The sequence below is a fragment of the Callospermophilus lateralis genome, chromosome 1 (assembly GCF_048772815.1).
Source record: "Callospermophilus lateralis isolate mCalLat2 chromosome 1, mCalLat2.hap1, whole genome shotgun sequence".
NCBI lineage: Eukaryota > Metazoa > Chordata > Mammalia > Rodentia > Sciuridae > Callospermophilus > Callospermophilus lateralis.
This window is the reverse complement of record NC_135305.1, coordinates 66,509,628-66,529,495: the sequence shown is the minus strand read 5'-3', so window position 1 is coordinate 66,529,495 and position 19,868 is coordinate 66,509,628. Positions and strand designations below refer to the sequence as shown.

The 19,868-nt window shown below is 36.7% G+C and overlaps 1 protein-coding gene across 1 annotated transcript in view; it reads right to left on the bottom strand.

Moving 5' to 3' along the window:
* The window catches only part of Grm3 (glutamate metabotropic receptor 3), an 86,686-nt gene extending 67,177 nt beyond the window's left edge, over positions 1-19,509 (bottom strand). The window contains exon 1 of the mRNA XM_076862580.2: positions 19,042-19,509. Within this exon, the coding sequence (XP_076718695.1) occupies positions 19,042-19,509 (468 nt within the window). The remainder of the gene's footprint in view (positions 1-19,041) is intronic.
* Between the last annotated feature and the right edge of the window lie 359 nt (positions 19,510-19,868).

The following is a 19,868-nucleotide window of genomic DNA, read 5'->3' as shown; positions in this document are numbered from 1 at the left end:
GGGTGGACGAAACCTAGTATGCCAAGTATTTATTCTTTTCTTACAATCTGGGAAAAAAATGACCTATACTGACTCATTTGAAAACAGTAGTATTACTTGTTTACTCAGCATGATTGAAATGGCAGGTGGCACTGAGGCAGTATTATCATTTATTCTAGAATGAGTACCTGGCTGCCATTGGATTAATGTGCCACTTTGGCAGGCTTAATGATAAAGCCCTATCTGTGCAGAGATTTGACTTGATTATGGACTCTCTTGGTAGCACTGGAGAGACCATCTCTTAATGAAATACAGGTACTTTATTCATCTTGAAGTATATTCATCAGGAACTGCACTTTTTAGGGAGACAGAGTATAAAATACACAGAGACATTGTTTTCTGACAGGTAGGAACACAGTGAAAAGATTCTAAATGGCTGGAACTTTTTTCTCCCAGAAAGGCTGGAGTAATGAAGTTGATAAAGAAAACATGTTCTTGTCTTTTGATTGCTAGAATACTGTGGCTTCATGTCTACCTCTCTGGGACTTCTAAGAACAATACACAATCAAGGAAGACTACACAGGAAAATGAGTTTGACAATGAACTTGAGATATAATGACATCATGGAAAAGTGCACAATGAACTGAAGCCTGTATAGGAAGACTGTGGGCTAGAATAAAACAGCAATTATTGCCATCATTAGGAAAGTTATATATAACTTTGTGCATGTGTGTTTAATGAGGAGACTACAACCAACTCTAGGAAAAGAAGGCATGTTTGGTGAATTGAAACATTAAGATGGAACTCTAATAAATATGTATAATCTCAATTGGATCACCTATATGAATAGCATGGATCAATAACATAGTTCAAAGTTATGATATTCAGACTTACATTAAAAATACATTTAATACAAAAGAGTAATCAAGCAAAGCAGCATAGAACTACTTTTATCATAGTGAGTTGTTTCTTTTAAAATTAATTTCTTTAGATTATAAGAATAAACATGATTAATTTAAAAATAAATACTACAGAAGGCAGAAGGTAGTAGTAGATTATTAATCTCTTTTCTTTCCTTCCTTCCCCTCCCTCACCCATACCAACCTGATTTCTAGAGAAGAACAATGTTCATAGTTTGTTTAATACATTTTAAAAATGTGTTTGTTCTGTTGTAAAACCAGTTACCAATGTATTGAGTATGTGTATATATTGTCTTCTTTGATATTTATAACATCCCTTTGTGGTGGATATTATTATCTCTATTTTAATATGTAAAAACTGAGTTCTACAAGGTGAAGAAACATGTTCATAGTTGTTTGGCTAGAATATGGAAGCAGATTAAGATGTAAAACCAAGTCTTTTGACTTCAAGTACCATGGTCACCCCTTTACAACTTCTTCTCGTCCCTATACTGTGTGACCATAACCTGAGACTTAAAGCTCAGAAAGACAGGCAGGTGGGAAGAACAGGAGAGCAATGTCATGATACATACCATAAATTGCTTAACTGCTATTAGTAGGAGCTTTCTTTTTAATGTAAAACTTTATATTAGGTTTGGGAGGGGGTGTCCAGGCAGTTGTCAGTTGAGTCCTCTGTTCTATTTGTCTAAAAGTTGAGCATTTAAAACATTCATAACTTGCTTACTGTCCATGTGGTTTCTTTGAGAAAGCATGAATAAGTAAGGGAAGCTCCTACACATTGGACATTACTTTGAATGGTAAAGGAAGAATCATTTTATGATAGGGAAGTAATGTGAAATCTTGAAAGAAAGTTACCCAACGTGTTATTGTTAGTAGGAGAGGAGGAAGGAAAACCAGGATCTAGCTATAGCTGTTTTAGAAAAAAAGCATTTTAAAAGAAGAGATAGGCTTCATATAGACACAGATTCTAAAAATGAATATAGCATAAGAGAGAGGAAGATTTAAAAAATAATTCATATAATACAGAATAGTTTTAACAAGACATAGAGGATAAGAACTCCAAAAAATATGCTGGGTTGTTGGCTTGCACTGGGACATTTGATTGTGAAAACAACTAGTGACTGGAGATGGTAGAATGTTGGGTTCATCCCCATACACAATATAAAAGACCAGCATGAACCTGTGAGAAAGAGAGGCACAAAAGCATAGAATGTGGAAATGGAACAAATTTTTTGTTGTTGTCATTAGCTTTTGAAATTATGTTTCAGAAGAAGATGTGTAGGAAGAAATAGAACTAATGGATAGGAAAGTTGATTCTATATCAGTAAAAGAAAGTCACTGTTCAGACCCTCTTGCTTTCTCATTCTCCCCATTAAGGATGAATCTAACATAGAAATAGTAATATAAATAATATGAAAAGGCTAACTCACACTAAGGTAGGAGAAAAACCACAAGTTCCTAATCATATTGTGTTTGTCTTTAGCAAGGAGTTTTGGAAGAAATTTTAGGTTAAATCATGGAATCATTGTAAACAGTCATTGGGAAATCAATGACGGGATGACTGAGGATAAAAGGGGGTGAAGAAGGGAAAACTCAGAAAATATAAATCAAGAATAAGTATAAGTCAACAAGTATGATATGTCTTCCTAGCACTGAATTTTTTAAGAGAGAGCATATAAACACTTAGAAATGAATCAGGCAATTTTTTGGAGTCAGCATGAGTTCACTGAGAGTGAATTCCTTCAGAAAGACTTCTTTTCAACATTCATTGAACCATTTAGGCAAGAATTGTAGCTAGGAAGACCTAGTATTAGTGACATTACTTGGACTTGTGGGTGAAATGAAAAGTAATAGGAATTGGATAACTAAGTTAAATATATTCAAAGAGAGCAGCTTTGAAGAAAGCTGTATATGGTGGTCCAGTAAGATTGATTGTTTTATCAATGCTGTTGGAGAACAAATAAATAAGTTCCAAGATATTACATTTTAAAGCTGGAAGGAACCACAAAGATAATTTAAGTCTTTTGCTTTGTAGAGAAGGAAATAGAAGTTCCCAGGGTAAAATGTCTTTACCAAATTTTTATAACCAAGGGTAGAAAAGCTAAAATTGGAGCCCCGCCATTTGATTTCCCCAAAGGACAAGGCTCTGTCTTTGGAATCCAGGTGATATTGCATAGGGTGAGGTACAATTTTCCAGATTTAAGAGAAAAATTACACAAGTCATGAGATAAGAAGAAAACTAGGAAAAATGAACTTACAAATGAAAAGTTGAATGTTGCAGAATGGTATGTCCAAGAAATCACTTTAGATTTCAATGTGGAATTTCTCAAAAGTGGACAGAGTAGATCTATTTCAGCCTTCCCATTCTCTAAGTTCCTGTTCTTGGATATTCTTTTTGAGAAGCCTTTTAAAAAATCTCTGATATTTTTAATAGTCCTAATATTTTTGTGCCAGCTACTATTTTACCTGTTGTAGATGTGTTGTCTCCTTTAATTCTTGTAATGATCTTATGGGCTAGGAATCTACCATTATTCAATTTTACAGATTGAAGAACGGAGGTACAACATGTTCCAGGATTTTACTATAGGTGTTAGAGGTATGATTTGATCCCATGAATTCTGAGACTACCTACTGTACTCCCTTTTCCCAGATTCACTCAGTCCACTTTGCCACACAAGCTCATAACTGATTCATCTCACAATAAAGCTGTGATGATACACTTCAAGGTATAACATACTTGTCTATCTTTATTTCTGAAACCATAAACTCCTTTATTTGAGGACAGCAAACAGTCATTTCTTGTTATCAAAAGTGTATTTTTTCATTTTTCAGTCTGTGCTTCTTGGTGGCTCCATAAATGCCATTTACTGACTGACCATCAATGGAGATAATAGTGATCCTTTAAGAATCTACTGGGAAATTTCCACTGGGAGGATGAAAGTTTCGAGCCATAAATATCACCATTGAGTTTGACTTTATCATTTATATGAGAAGCACCATGACCTTATAGCAGAGCCCATTATTTCTTAGGGCCTGTGAGGCTCTATGCAGGTAAATGACATTTATCAGAGCCATTTCCATGTGTAGTTGTATATTATTGTTTTTTATCCAATATTCAAATACTTTGAGTTAGCCATTTTCTTGGTGGTTTGAACTTGTCCAGGACTAGGAATTGCAATGTTTTCATTGTAGCATATCAAGTCACAAATATATTGACTTTTCTTTTTAACTGAAGAAGACATGTTTGGGATGCTAATCAGTGATTATTATGTTTTCCAGCAGATGCTATGTTCTAAAATAAGTGTTTTCATCATTTTTCCATATTTATAGTTGTAAGCTGGGATGGTTTAGGATGGGCTTCACCTTCCTAAATTTAAAACCAATTTCTCTAGATTATCTCTGTATAAACTAGGAATATACAAAAGGAAGTCAATATTATGTCATCTGGATCTGGCCGTTATACTAATTCTCTTTAGACTGAAAAATGCATTTTTGTTTTGAGGAAAACAAACTAAGGCCTTATCATAAAGCCTTGGTTCTCAAACCATGTAGACCTAAAGTAAGATAAATAGATATATACTTCAGGTAGGCTTTGCCCAATGAACTGACACTAAGGCCTACTGGTAAAGCAGGGTTTTTTTCTGGAGAGAAATGATCTTGAATAGGATATAGAAGCAGCCAAATGCTCGAGCTTGCATCAGTTGCTCACGCATTATTCTTACTTTAGGATTGTGCCAAATTTTACCCAATTGCCCTTTTAGGCATCCAAAGCCTACTGTTCACTGATGGGAAATATGAGTTGCACACCAATTTATTTGAGAGTTTTACTTCTCTTGACAATTTTTAAGCAAGTCACAAGGATTCTTCTTTTTAGGATTTCAAGTGCCATGCTTTATTTCAGTGATCCTGTGATTATGAGAGCAAAAGAGTGTGAACTCTGAGAAGGACCTCAGGCAGTCTTCTATTCTTTTCATGTTGTGAAAAAAGAGAATGTCAGATGGAAAATTTCAGAGTCAACTGTGAGCACGCACATCAGTCCTATTGGGTCACTCTTCCTATTCAGGATGTCCATGATATGCCCATTTCAAACATGAGTTTTGTGCCTTCTGTCCTGACAATGCCAACTATTTTTAATAGAAAACAAAAAGGATTATGCACATTTATAGTCACTAGACTTTAAAAAGAGTTTTCACTAAAGAAATTTTCCTTACTCTCAAAAGTTATGGGCTTCTGAGTCTTGTGCTAATACATTAAAGGGAACAGCAACAACTGGCTTTTATGTGGACCTATGCTCAGCTACAAAAATTCCAGATGGCAAAGAGGCATCAAGTGCTTACTTCCAAGAAAAATGCTATTTAAAGAGCTGAACTATATACATTTTTTAAAAGTTAGTGTTGCTGCTGTCTTAAGAATCTGGAGACTTGATAATAACCTCCATGGATTTGCCTTTGTATTCTGTGCTGTTCACAGTTTATCTCTCTTTGGGGCTGTTCTCTAAGAATAAGCCTACACCTTTAATTGTTTTGTCACACATGACTGTGCTGAATGTTTTGTTTTGTTCTTTCAGTTAAATGCTTATATTTGAGCCTGGAAGAGAACCATTGAGGGCTACCCTTTGAACAATCTGTTACCTTGTAGCCCAGGTTATCATATAAAAAAAATTCTAGAAATTTTGATGCTAGGAATCCTCAGTGCCCTTTCTATTTAGAATGATCAAGTCAAACTATTAACCGTACAAAATCCCAGATTGGCTTGTATTTTAAAGTGGAACTGGAGGTGGTAGATAGTTGAGAAACTGCCTGAGGAATTCAAGCTGTTCACATCACATGAGTTATCTGCTCATAGAGGATGCCAATCATATTGTTATTGTAGGAAGGATTAGTCACTTTTTGGGGGCCATATCTGCATCACATCTGGAAACATTTTCCATTGAAATAAGTTGACTACAGTTCATGTGTTAAGGTCAGGGATTAATCTTGATTTAATCATTTAATGAAATATAGCAAATGTCAGTTTACTTAGTAGAATCTGCAAAAGTGATCAACTCTACATTCCAGGACCCCCCAAAATTCATGGGTCAAAGTTCCATATTGCCATTTCCATTCAATAGCATGACTCAGTCTCAGTCATGTTCCATGAGTATTCCAAACAAAGAACTCCTTAATAGAAGCAGAAAACTGAAAAATGGTTCACGGCTACCATGATTTGTGTCCCAAATCTTTCCTGAAACAATTGCACTCAAAACCTGTGGTGTGCAATCTACATTGTCATGTACTTTACATTTTATTCTTCATTTGAAACTAAGGGATTCATGAATAGTGAGGTTATCTATTTTGGTATTCTCATGGCTCATCATTGAGACTGAAATGCCACACAGACCAAGAAGGATTCCTCAAATCACATTAGTGCAGAAGACAAGCATTTTAAGTCCTGACAGGGTTTTCACCATGACAATGCCACTCCACATTCAACAAGGGTCTGTATTGCTCCCATGCTAACAAGAAATTATCTCAGAAATAACCTTTTTTTTTTTTTTTTTTCATTCAGACTCAGCAGGTACTTAGAAGAAAGAAAAGAAGGCATTTTTGCCCACTGGAACAGTCTTTATCTCTCTTTGCTCCTCTTTTTCCCCCATGATTAATTGCAAGAGAAAACATGGAACTGAATTGGCTTGGGTTCTGGATACTGATGATGGGGTCAAAAGGTCTGTGTAATGTCTCATCCAGAGTGGTTGTGCTGGCCAGCAATACCTGTGAAAGATAACTCCCAGGGCGACTTGACACCAACAGACTTGTCAAAAACATGTCCCTTAGTGCCTTAGGTATTGATTTTTGACAATGTCCCTTGAAGATTTAACATAGTTACAAGTTGACGCATCCATATTTTTCTATGACCCCTGAACTCACTTGTAATAACAATAATATGACAAAGACAGCTTTATCAATAAAAAAGGCATTGCAATCCTTGTTGGTGGTTTAAAGAATACAAACTTGGGAGCTGAAGGCTGTAGCCTGTTTCCTTATTTACTAAAGAAGTCCCATGGTAATTTAGAGCACAGAGATATACACTGTTTGTGGCAAACAAAACTATGACATTTGGAATGATTTCTTTGTTAACTATTCATTAATTCAACAGAGCTGTCAGGCCCAAAAGGAAAAAAGTGTCATGGCTGAGTGCATAGAGCTGGAATCAGATAAGCCACAGGCCAGCATCAGAACCCTAGCTTCTTCCTTAACTAGCTGTGTGGCCTTAGGCCACTTATTTTAACTCCATGTACTTCAGTTTCTTCATCTGTAAAAAGAGAATAGTAATTCCTGGCTTAGTAAGTTATGTGAGGTTTAAATGATAATGTATAAGAATCCCTTAACTCATTGACTATAAAAGTGATAGAGAGGATGACAATGTCTAATTCAGTAGTCATTCATTCAGCCAACTTTGATTGATACCTATTATACAAGGTATTTTTCTAAAATGAGGGCACTGTGCCTTCATTGTCCTCAAGGAGGTTATCATTTTCTAGGAGACAAAAAAAAAGCCAAGGATAAAATTTTGAGATATATGTATACAAGCTCATGTAAAACTCAGGTGAAAGAGCAACTAATTACACTCAGGTAAGATATGGCCATAACATTTAGGCACGATTCTGAAAAATAAGTGAAAGTCTTACAAGCAGAGAAAGGGAAAAGGAAGTTTTTAGGTAGAGGAGACAACACAGAGAGACATTCACTCTACTTAATAGTACCAGATCCTTCTGTGTCATCACGGTACCCAGTGTCTCACAGGGATTAGTAGAAGGCAAGGAAGCATAGGATTGTGGTTACATATTTTATGTGTCATTATAAGTATTTTGATCTTTATTATTTAAGAGATAAAGAGCCATGAACATTTTTTAGGGAAGGAAATGACATGAACAAAATTATATTTTAAAAAGACCACAGTGGATGACATCCAACATAGAAAGAAAAAGTCTGGAAAGGATCAGTAGACAGATTAAAGATTTATTCTCATTTAGACTATGAGTTCTTGGAGGCAGGAACCTCATATTTCCAAAAACACTGAAAAAGTTAATAATAGAAATACCAGTATTGGGGGTTTAGAAAAAACTTGAGTCTGCTTATATCAAAGAAGACATTTGGCATTTGTTTTTTAGGGATTGGCTGGCTTCACTTAGCATAATCTGCTCTAATGCCATCCATTTCCCTCCAAATTCTATGATTTTGTCATTTTTTAATGCAGAGTAATACTCCATTGTGTATAAATGCCACATTTTTTTTTTATCCATTCGTCTATTGAAGGGCATCTAGGTTGGTTCCACAGTCTTGCTATTGTGAATTGTGCTGCTATGAACATCGATGTAGCAGTGTCCCTGTAGCATGCTCTATTTAGGTCTTTAGGGAATAGACCGAGAAGGGGAATAGCTGGGTCAAATGGTGGTTCCAACTAAGAACAGAGTAGGGATGAAGAGCATGAGAAGAAGATTAACATTAAACAGGGACGAGAGGTGGGAGGGAAAGGGAGGGAGAAGGGAAATTGCATGGAAATGGAAGGAGACCCTCAGGGTTATACAAAATTACATACAAGAGGTAGCGAGGGGAAAGGGAAAAATAATACAAGGGGGAGATATGAACTGCAGTAGAGGGGGTAGAGAGAGAAGAGGGGAGGGAAGGGGGATAGTAAAGGATAGGAAAGGCAGCAGAATACAACAGACACTAGTATGGCAATATATAAATCAATGGAAGTGTAACTGATGTGATTCTGCAATTTGTATATGGGGTAAAAATGGGAGTTCATAACCCACTTGAATCAAAGTGTGAAATATGATATATCAAGAACTATGTAATGTTTTGAACAACCAACAATAAAAAAAAAAAAACTTGAGTCTGCCTAAACTATTTTATTGGTTGATAGTCATTATTCAGGTGCTCAGGTTTTAATTTGTGCCATTATAGGATAGCTTGAATCCTTGGAAGGAAGCAGGTCATAAATTTTTATAGTTGTTGAAAACTGTAGAAAGGCTCAAGAATTTTTAACTTCCTGAAAGCATCACAGAAAAGATAACACAAAGACTTTCTTTAGTGTAGAAATAAGAGCTGAGAGGCAAATAGCCATTATAGCTATTGAAATTTGCCTGGTGACAACAATCTACATTATCATTGCCTTTCTTCAAATCTTATATGAATTATATATCTAAGACAACTGTGTAAACATGAACAATATATATTTAATGAATCTGTTAAATTTTGTTGGAAAGTTACTTTTTATAGAAAGTTTCTGAACAAATTGTAAATTGTACATCACATGCTACTAAATTTGTTCCACATTGTGACAGTTTCATTACTGGTTTATCTTCTAAGAAGCCCCATTGTAAACCTGTGACATCCATCCAAATTGGAGTCATAGTTCCTGGAAGGAATCAACTAGTCCCTGGGATGTACACCTTGCAAATTCAATCCTATTAAATGATGGCATATTTCTCAACCTGCTTTGCCATTCTAACCACCTGGCAAGGAAATCTGATCATTATTTGGAAGATAATTTAAATTTTTTTTTTAGTTGGAGATGGACACAATACCTTTATTTTGTTTATTTTTATGTGGTGCTGAGGATGGAACTCAGTGCCTCACACATGCCAGGCAACTGCTCAACCCTAGCCCTGGAAGATGATTTTTGAAAGTGTCATTTTGATCATATTTTCTCGTGTTGTACTTCCCTCTGTTGGAATGTAAAGTCAAAGAGCTGGCAAGAATTAAGACTTTGTCACTAGTAACAGAGGGATTTCCATAATATACCAGGTGGTGGTGTCAAAAATAGCAACATCACAATTTTAGTGTTTCAAGTCCTACTGATATACTGCCTGGAGTATCACTGTTTGCTTAGAATTTACCTGCAGGTGTTTCTGGAACACTGTGCTTGAATTCCCAAAGTCTACTAATTGGAAAAACAATCTGTGAGTTTTCAACTGCATGTTTTCATAGATCAGTAGAAGCACTTCTACTACATTAAATAACTGGACTTTCATTATTATCAACTGCTAAGAATTGGCTCTTTCTATATTGAAATAGTGAACCTTGTACATGTTGATCCATTAAAAGGCATATTTAATAGCAATTTGAGAAGAGAACTTGGTGTCATTAAAGTCAAATCATGTCTTAGTTAACAGTGTCAGAAATCTTATTTCAATTAATTTACCTATTAATCTCTAACCATAAAAGCCTTGCTAATATATTAAGAATGTCTATATCCCTTGCTTTTCAATCCATGGCTTCCATGATGGATGTGAGATCTGCTGCATAAGCCTGCTTCATGGGTCCTTCTATTGCCCTGTGAATTGATGACCTGTGAAGAGTGGTCCTGATGGTAACCTCTTGTCTTTCACTAGTTTCTAAATAAATACATGACAGAAGGGGAATTAATTAAGGAACAAATTAACCCCAAAGCAAAGGGGGAAAATAATATATCTTAGACAATTACTTCTGATGAGAAATTTCTACAATGAAACTATGTTAGCAGAAGCATTTTTAATTGCTGGTTCTGGTTCCTCCCACACTGTGATAAAGTCCTTGAACATCATTGCCCTTCCTTGCAGGAGGCAAAGCAAGAGCAACGGAGGGAGGTTTCATAACAGCTTTTATGAGATTGCTTTACAATGAAAAGTCTGGGAAGAAAATAAATTTTAAAATTCTGAGATAACTTTTGAGTAAAGTTTTCTGAAGCTTAGATGATGTGAGGAAGTGATGTGGACAGCAGCGTGGGTGGCAAGCTATCTAGATTCGAAGGATCTCACTACTTGTAAACTGATAGAAACTTGAGGTTGGTACTTAACCTTTGTGAGTCTCAATTATTTTTGAAATTGTTCCACTTAGTCTGGAGATGTTAAAAGAAACCAACAAAACAAAATGAAAAATGAACAGATAATAGTATCTGCTAAAATGTTGAATGCTTATTAGCTAAAGCACTCTTTTTGTTGTTTTTTATGTATTTTCTTATTTAATTCCCATGATAATTCAATGAAAGGGACATTGTTATGGTTTAAATGTGAGGTGATCCACAAAAGCTTATTTGTGAGATAATGTAAGAAGGTTTAGAGAAGAAATGGTTGGATTACAAGAGTATTAACCCAATCAGTGAATTTATCACCTGAAATTGGTAATTGAAGGCAGGTAGGCTGTGGCTGGAGGAGGTGGAGCATTGGGGGAATGACTTTGAGGCATGTATTCGTATTTGGCAAGTAGAGATGGATCTGTTTTCTGTCATCATGTGAGCTGTTTCCCTCTGCCATACTCTTCAGCCATGATGTTCAGCCTCACCGGGAGTTTCTAGGGGGATGGAGCTGGCTGTATTATTGACTGAGACCTCTAAACTGTGAACCCCTAAATAAGCTTTTTCTCCTAAAATTGTTCTGATCAGAACTTTTAGTCACAGTAGTGAAAAAGCTGACTAAAGCAGATATTATTATTATCTTCATCTTAGACATGAGGAAACAGCAATAAGGGGTTGAGTAAGTCCTAGTCCTAGAGTTTTTAATTACTGTGTTAAAATTTTCAAGAAAGGTACTCTAAAAATTTTATGTATAGGTTGTCACTTATTTCTTTTATAAATAAATAAATGATTCACTATAATCATTTTATTTGCAACATTGAACTCACTAAATACATCTATCACTTTTACTTTTTTAGTGATAGACATTGATAATAGGTTAATAAGTACATTTTGAGTGCTTTCATTCTGCTCTACTTTAGGACATAATGCTGTTCCCTTTTCCTTTGTGTTAGCTAGGAGCACAGGCACTCTTCATGTTCTTTCTGTAGAAAGATTGCATAGAGCCAGATTAGGATAAAGATGGGGCTCCAAGCTTATCTGTAATGGTTCCGAATATCCAGTTGTTTTGAGTCTTGAATAGTGTTTTGATTTGGAGGTGAGGTGTCCCCCCAAAACTCACAAGTAAGACAATGCAAGAAGGTTCAGAGGAGAAATGATTGGGTTGAAAGAGTCTTAACCCAATGATAATTTAATCCCCTGGTAGGGATTAACTGAATGGTAACTGAAGTGGTAGGGTGTGGCTGAGGAGATGGGAACTGGGGTTTGGCTTTGTATATATATTTGTATCTGGAGAGTTGAATCTTTCTCTCTGCATTTTGATCACCATAATGCCAGTTGCTTTCCTCTGCCACCCTCTCCTACATGATGTTCAGCCTCACCTCAAGTCTGAGGAACAGAGCCAGGCTTCTATGGACTGAGCCCCCTGAAACTGTGAGCCCTCAAATAAACTTTTTCTTCTCTACACTTGTTTTCAGGTCAGCTCCTTTAGCCACAGCAGTGAGAAAACTGACTAAAACAGTCTTCTCTGAAAGAGTTGCTCTAAGGACCAATGGATTGGAGTTCCTTGAGCTGTTTTCAAGTCAAGGCATCTTGTGGCATAGATGCAGACAGTGAGGAAAGGATGGGGGTAATTTTGTTTCACATACTCATCTTTCTACATCAACTGTTTGTTATGTCAAACTCACTTTTCCACTGTAGGAAAATGCTTGTTTCTTATTTATTAACATCCAGACTGATGTACAATAGGTTGGTCATGGTCATGACCCCAATCCAAGATTCATTTGGGGATTTTCAACTGTTTGGACATGCAGCAGTTTATAATATATTACTTCTTTCAATTCATTTGAAACCTTTCCACTTCTTACCTGTAGAGCCATTATCCTAGGAGCCAACAAAACAAATATAGATGGATATGGTTCCTAAATTCAAGTGGCTTTATAGTTAGGAGGGGAAAATATATATATATATAAATGAAAAATTATAGTGAGTTAATAAGGTAGTAATAGAGGTGTGTGTTGGGAAATAGAGCTTGGGAAAGGCTACTCCAAAACAGGTTTTCAGCTGAGGATTGATAGGGTAGGATAGCTAAAGCATATTGTATTACCATTATAAGAAACACTGTTTTCTTTTTGGAGGTCTATCAAGATACCACTCTTTATACTATAAGAAAGCAACTTCCTAGGGAGACTTCAGAGGTAGGTTTTCTGTTTAAACAGAACTAAAAATCTTTTTCCTGTTCAACTCCATTCCTTTCTCCTCATTCTGTTATTCTTCCTGGTCTCCTAGTACTTATGTTGTCAATTGTCAGGTCCTACACTTGCACCTGTTTATTGACATTTTCTAATTTGCTTTTACATGCCTCAGAGGCTTGTAAGATGCTTTACTATTTTTGAATTTTATTTTACATTCTTTCTGCTCCATGTCATTTAGACACTACACAACAGTTTTTGATGTGTCTAAAATATATCTGCTTAGTAAAAGCAATGTTCTGATGAAAAATAATTTTATATATTCTCTTTAGTTGGAATATATAGGTAATTTAGGTGCTTAAGTCATCATATTCACAAAATACTTCCACAATCTAGTAAAAAAAATAATTGGACTGCTGCTTCAAAATTATCCTGATAGAAAAGTACTTATTATTTATTTTGCATTATTTTAGATACTTCCTTTGCAATCACTTAGGCCCTAATAGAATGTTTTGATTAACCACATGCAATTATAAAATTAAGCAACATCCTTTAGTGCCATATAATTAAAATACTAATCTGATATTTTGCTATTTTTAATAAATGGTTGGCTTTTGTTTGAACAACTTTGGTAACAGAGGACATTATTCTTTCTTGTCCCTCACTTATAGGCAATTTCATTTCTCAGAACTCATTTTTCTATTAGTCCCAAATATGCCTTCCTCTAGATTGGAGATTCTCATTGAGAAAAGGAGTTAGTTTTGTAACTTGGTAATGTATGGAAATACTTTTGGGTGTCACAACTTGGGCTGCTGGCACCTTATGGGTAGAGGCTAGGATTCCCCTAAACATTCTACAATAATATATGACCTCACATATCAAAGAGTTTTCCAGACAAAAATGTCAATACTGTCAAGGTTGAGAAACTTTGCTCTAGATTCAATCTATTTATCCACAGAGAAAGTGTAACTGTTTCCATTAGCAGCCTTTCAGATACTTGGAGACAGCTAACTCTGTGAAGGCTTTTGTATTCTTGGACTATTTTTTTCAATTTTCCTGTAAGAGTAGCAATTAATGTATGACCTTCCAAAAACATTTGAGGGGGAATGAGGAATGAATCATTAAAGTACAGCAATGCTTGGTACAAATTGACCAGTGGTGGTTCACAAACTCTACCAGCACTATGGAATTGGGTGGAGGAAGTAAAATAAAACAGTCTCTTTTTCCTTTCCCCCATGTAACTAAAATCCACAAAATTTATTGCAAAGAATTTGGTTTAAGGAGTAATTCTTCCCAGGGATATAATCTGAGAAATGCATTGTATGTCCAAAGTCTGCTGCTCAGAGTTAGAGTTCCTGGGCTGTAGATCGTACTAGAAATCTTGAAAAAGGGTATAACTATACCAAGGATGAAAAGGAGGTTCAAGACAAACCTCTGACTTTTCTATGAGCTAAAATTTTAGAGGCCATTTAACCCAAATCCTCATTTGTTGCTTGGGTCACTTTAATATTCATAGACGAAACAATGACTGGGTAACTTATACTTGCATGTTCCATTGAAAATTTGTTCTACTTAGGCAAGAAAGAATGAGAAAATGTTACATCCTCCAAAAAGAGTCAGGAACATATTGGGCACATTTCAAGGAACATTTTTGACTGGACCACTTAGGAACTAACTACAGCCTATTTGAAAAGCACAAGCATAAACATTGCTTCTAAATAAGTACCACAAAGACAGTTGCCTAGCTAAAGGCAACCAACCTGATTCGCTTCTTGAAGAAATACTATTTTCCCTGAAGTGAGGGGTTTGCAGTCTTATAGAGAAGATTAGGATATAGTATGAGAATGCTTTGAAAAAGAACTTACCAGAGGGGTGAATAGACCCCCCCCCCAACTCCATTTGCTAATATAGAAGGATTTTGATGCTTGCTTTTATTGAATACTCAATTAAAAAATCAATAGTGTTGCTTTGTGAAGGGACCACCACAGAGTGGTTGTCATCCTTAATTAGAACATTAGGAAAATAATTATCTAGGTCTTCATCAATGGTGATATGGCTTAACCCAGCAAATCTTAAGAATCCTCTCTTCCATTCAAAGCCCTCTCCTATAACACAGCAGGAGATGTCTCCTTTGCTGTATTCCTAAGAATTCCTCTCCTTTAGTGGGAAGAAAAGGAAGCTGAGAAAGTACCCCCTGAGGCAATGTGGCCAATAAAGCAACCCAGAGTTTACAACATCTAAACAACTGACCCAGCCACAGAAGGAAGATCCACAAATATGAATCTCTAAAATTCTCTCCCAATGGGCAATTTTGTTACTGAAAATTCCGGGCTTCAGTTAGTGACAAATGAATGACAGACATTTTTTAAATATAGATTTGTACTCATTTGTTTCTACAGTTTCATCCTCTTCCCTGACCTAATTCAGTTCAAGCAGAAACACTTTCCGGGATATATTGGGGAAGTTGAAAGGAGAAAAGAGAGGATGGCAGGACTACCAGGCACATGCTAACCTCATGATCATCAGACACCAGGTGTATGATGAGAATCATTCATGGAAACTGAAGAGGGTGAGTAAGAACCATACCCACAAAAATCTTCTATAGTATCTCCCTCATTGATGTACAAGAGTGCCTTAAATTCACCATTAGGAGCCTACTACTTTGGATTGACACTAAGGATATTTTTAAGAATTCTTATTAAAGGACAAATATATTTGCAAGGATAACATACTTCAATTCTTAGCTGTGTAAAGGCTCTTTGGACCTATTTTCATTAATGATGCTTTGCTGAAAGGAAGGTCTGATAAAGAAAGTTTCCTTGGAAGGGTGCCTGGAGGTCACTGTATAGAGACCATTTGTTCCATCTCCCAGATTTACTTTGTTCTGGGATGTGGCCTAATCAGAGCCTGAGTAGTCAGGAGGGAATGGAGACCCTTATTCTGTCCCTTTCTCTTTAGCTCACCTCCTTACTCTTGCCAAAATCCTGTCCCCTTCCCCATAAACATTTACCACAAATTTATGTTCAACCTCCTCAGATCCAGTATCTACTTTTCACTGTGGCCCTATCAACCTTTGTCTAATGCAACTTCCATTCTGTCATCTAATTACTGAATTAGAGTAATTGCTATTTCACAGTAGTACTGAACCCCCAGCCAGGCTTTAAATGCCTTGAAGTCAAGAACATGTTCTATATGACTTTAGTATTCTCTCTAACCCTGTCACAGTGCAGAGCACACATTAGGCTCTTTATCCAGACTGACCTGCTGGGGGACCAGCCCATGATTTCATTAGATTGCTTGGCCACTGCAAAGGCCACAGAATTGGTTTTAAATGTAGCTTCTCAGCTGACTTTTCCTATAATTTGGGGAATACAATAGTAACCATTTAATGAATCTTAATTTTTTGGTGAAGAATTTTTCATGAATTTTCTCAATTTCTCCTTTCCACACCTTTTTGAGGTAGATTCTATTTTGCTCTTTTTACAACTAACCAGCAAATGGCGATGTTGGACTTCACATCCAGGTCTTTCTGATGTCAAAATCTATACTCATTTTTATATACTAGTTTTTGTTTATTTATAGTGGTATATCAGCATAAAACCATATCAGCATTTGTGACTTTATGGTATATTGACCAGATAAATGAAATAAAAAGCCAGGTCCTTTGATGAGTAAGATTAGTGATTTCTTCCCTTGAGGACCAGTAAAGAGTTTTAGAAGCCTACATTTTTTTCCCCTTAAACCAGTCTCACCTCTCCTGAGGAGTTATAATGTCAAAAGAGTAAAATTAGGTAAAAATTTTATTTTGCAATATAAAGCTTGTTAAATACTTTGGATAAATCATTATGACACATCTGCTCTGGAATAGTGCTATTTACTATGTTGGGATGGATTAATGTCAGAAAAAGCATATATTCCTGTTCCTTACTAGCAGTAACATTGGGCATAATATAAATATTTGTGAAATGATTGACATTCACAGATGAAATTGTTATTAAAGTATGGTGGGTATACATCTGAAATTTTCTCTTTTCTCCAATAACAAATTCTACCTCCACTGACCCAAGTATAGAAATAGTGACAAAATTAACATGCTGTGCTTTGAGATGTGCAATATTTTCTATTCATCTAATGAAGTCAAAGGGTGTTTATGAAAAACCAATTATCCTAATTACTTATAATATGACTGTGTGCTCTAAAGAGGGAAAGAAATTTGAAATAGCTCATTTAGAGCAGCACAGAATAACATGTAGAATTTTAAGTGCTGCAAATCTGGGATATAGAAATAAGGCTATTCCAATGCAAATAGAGCCACTTGAAGTGGGTTTGTGACATACAAAGACAATGTGAGTATCTTTAATGCTTGGGCTTTGATTACAGTAATTTGGTAGGAGGCAAAGTGTATTACTCTTAGAATCATGGACTTTTAATACTGTGACAATAGTGTACTCACCAGAAAACAAATTGAATTTTAAGTAACACTGAAATCACATGTGGTAGCTGAAAAAGCAGAAAACTACAAAAGATCTGAATTCTAGATTTTGTGCTTCCTACCAATGGGAGTTTTCTTGAGACCAACATCTCTTTGGGAATTGGAAAAATGAGAAGGTTCAGCTGGATGATTTCTCAGTTCTGTTCTGTCTCTAAATTCTATAATCATGTACATAAGCACTGCAAGAATTTGAATGTTTCTTTTTTTCTAACAAAACCTGAGAATCAGTTATTGTTGAGGGCCTCACCTCCCCACTGGTGCAAAGGCCAAATTTGGGGGCCAACAGAGGTGAGGCAAAGAACCTCACCCCCCCACACACTGGTGCAAAGGCCTATCCACAAATATGGCTGTATGCTGGACTGGTAGTCAATGACGGGTAAGATCCAATTGCAATGGTACCAACCTAAGACAGGAGGCTGACGCCTTGAGGTCAGTTCATCTGATGAAGGGTAAGGACCGTATGTAGTATTGGACAACCTAAGACAGGCACGGTCCCTAAGCCACATTGCTTGTTGTTTAATTAAAGAGAAGAGGGGAGATGTTGAGAGCCACAGCTGAGTCGGGATGATGCATGGCATTTTTGCCAGAAGGGAGTGGTTGAGAGGTGATGCCAGTGAGCCATTGAGATGTTGATGATTATATTAAGCTGTGTATTCAATTATATATAGACCCCTGCTGTCCGCCTTGGGCACCAGCGGGGATTCCTGGGGAGTTCATGTTGGTTGGTGAAGTTCTGGTGGAGGGAGTTCGGTGTGTGTGGTGTGCCTGAGAAGGCTGCATGGGTGGCGTTGGGGAGAGTTCCCGGAGAGTGTTCGTGGAGTGCTGGTGGAGTTTGGGCAATAAAGTTTCCTGTTTGAACATACAAGTGCTTTGTGGCAGCTCGGTGATTTGTGCCCAGCCAGACTGCGGCAAGTTATCAGCTTTGTATCTACTTTATGTGCTAAGTCTTTTTGTTTTTTGGGGAGAGGGTTAATTATCTGGCTTCTCTGCATACATTTTAAAGTTTATATACTGAGAAATTCTTTATATTGTGTCTGAACAAAATGAAGCTTTAGTAAAAAATGTGTGTGAGTTCAGTGATATTGTACCTTCCTGTGATTGCTTTTATCCATGGCTTCAAATTCCTATTTTATCTTCTATGGATACTCCATTATGGAATTATGTAGCACTATTATTTACTGTGGGCAGGAGATTCTTTCCTGCTTCTTGACTGAGCCCCGTGGAATTGCTTCAGCTAAAGGGATACTAGCAGATATGACACAAGCAGGAGCTTGAAGAGGAATTATGCAGTTGAGTTTGCATTCCCTCACACCCCTGTCATCACTTGAGAACTTCCTTGGGCTAGAGCATTGATTCTAGGAGACAACCTGGGCAAAACTACCCACTGCTAAGCTCAGTCTCCATTGGCTTACTCTAAAGGAGTGAAGTCATTACTTCAGGCTTGTAAACTAATAAGTAATTGGGTCAAACAATTGAATTTCAGGGCATTGTGTTATGCTGCAATATCTACCTGTGTTATCAAATACTGATAGAAATATGACATTATCCACTGATGAAATTATTAGGATATCCTTCTTTTGTTGCCCCCGAGACATAAAAGCAAAGAGAGACAGCTTTTAGCAGGAATATATGCCAGTCTTACCTGTATGGAAACACTGCTGTAAGAGCCACCAATGACCCCTGCAATGAGCAGAGGGATATTTTCTTGAATGGCATAGGATCCGTCAGGACACATATACTCAGCTTCATCCACTTTAGTCAAAGATGCCCTGACAAACTCCAGTGATTGCTCTAAAGCATAGGTATCCCTTGAACATGTATCCAGAATATGAACACCCAACTTCACTCCGGGTAGAAGGTAATTGTCTTTGTTGATTTCATCAATAGCAAACAACATAGCTTCCAGGCGTTGGATCCCTCTATCTTCATTGATTCGCCCACAGTCTTCAGTTCCAGTGCCTTTTTCATTAATAGGAAATAGTCCCCCCAAAACAAGGTCACCTTCTATTTTAATCTCCCTCCTCATAAAGTTATGATCCCCTAAAGAGAGTAAAAATCCCTTTGAAAATAAAGCTAAAGTAAGAACTTGAAGTCTTGTCCACATCTTCATGAATCCTTTTTCTGCACCTCTCGGAGATATCAAGAGATAGAGCTAACGTCGCCCGCTAGTTCTCCTTTCTCATTTCCAAACTGGATCTTTGTCTTGGCCTTCATGTAAGGGAGGATCAGACTAACAGCGCCTGTCACCAAATTCCTAAAGAGATAAAAATTATATGAACAAATATGGTAAAGAAAGCAACAGTGATTACATTGATGGTCTCCCATCAGAAGTTTGATGGACTAATGACTCCAATTGCCATACCGAAACACACACTTCACCATGGCCCAGACACTGTCCCACAGGTATGCCTACTGGGTCCTCATAATACAGATGGGGTGAACTTTAGTGGTCCCATCTCACAGAAGTGG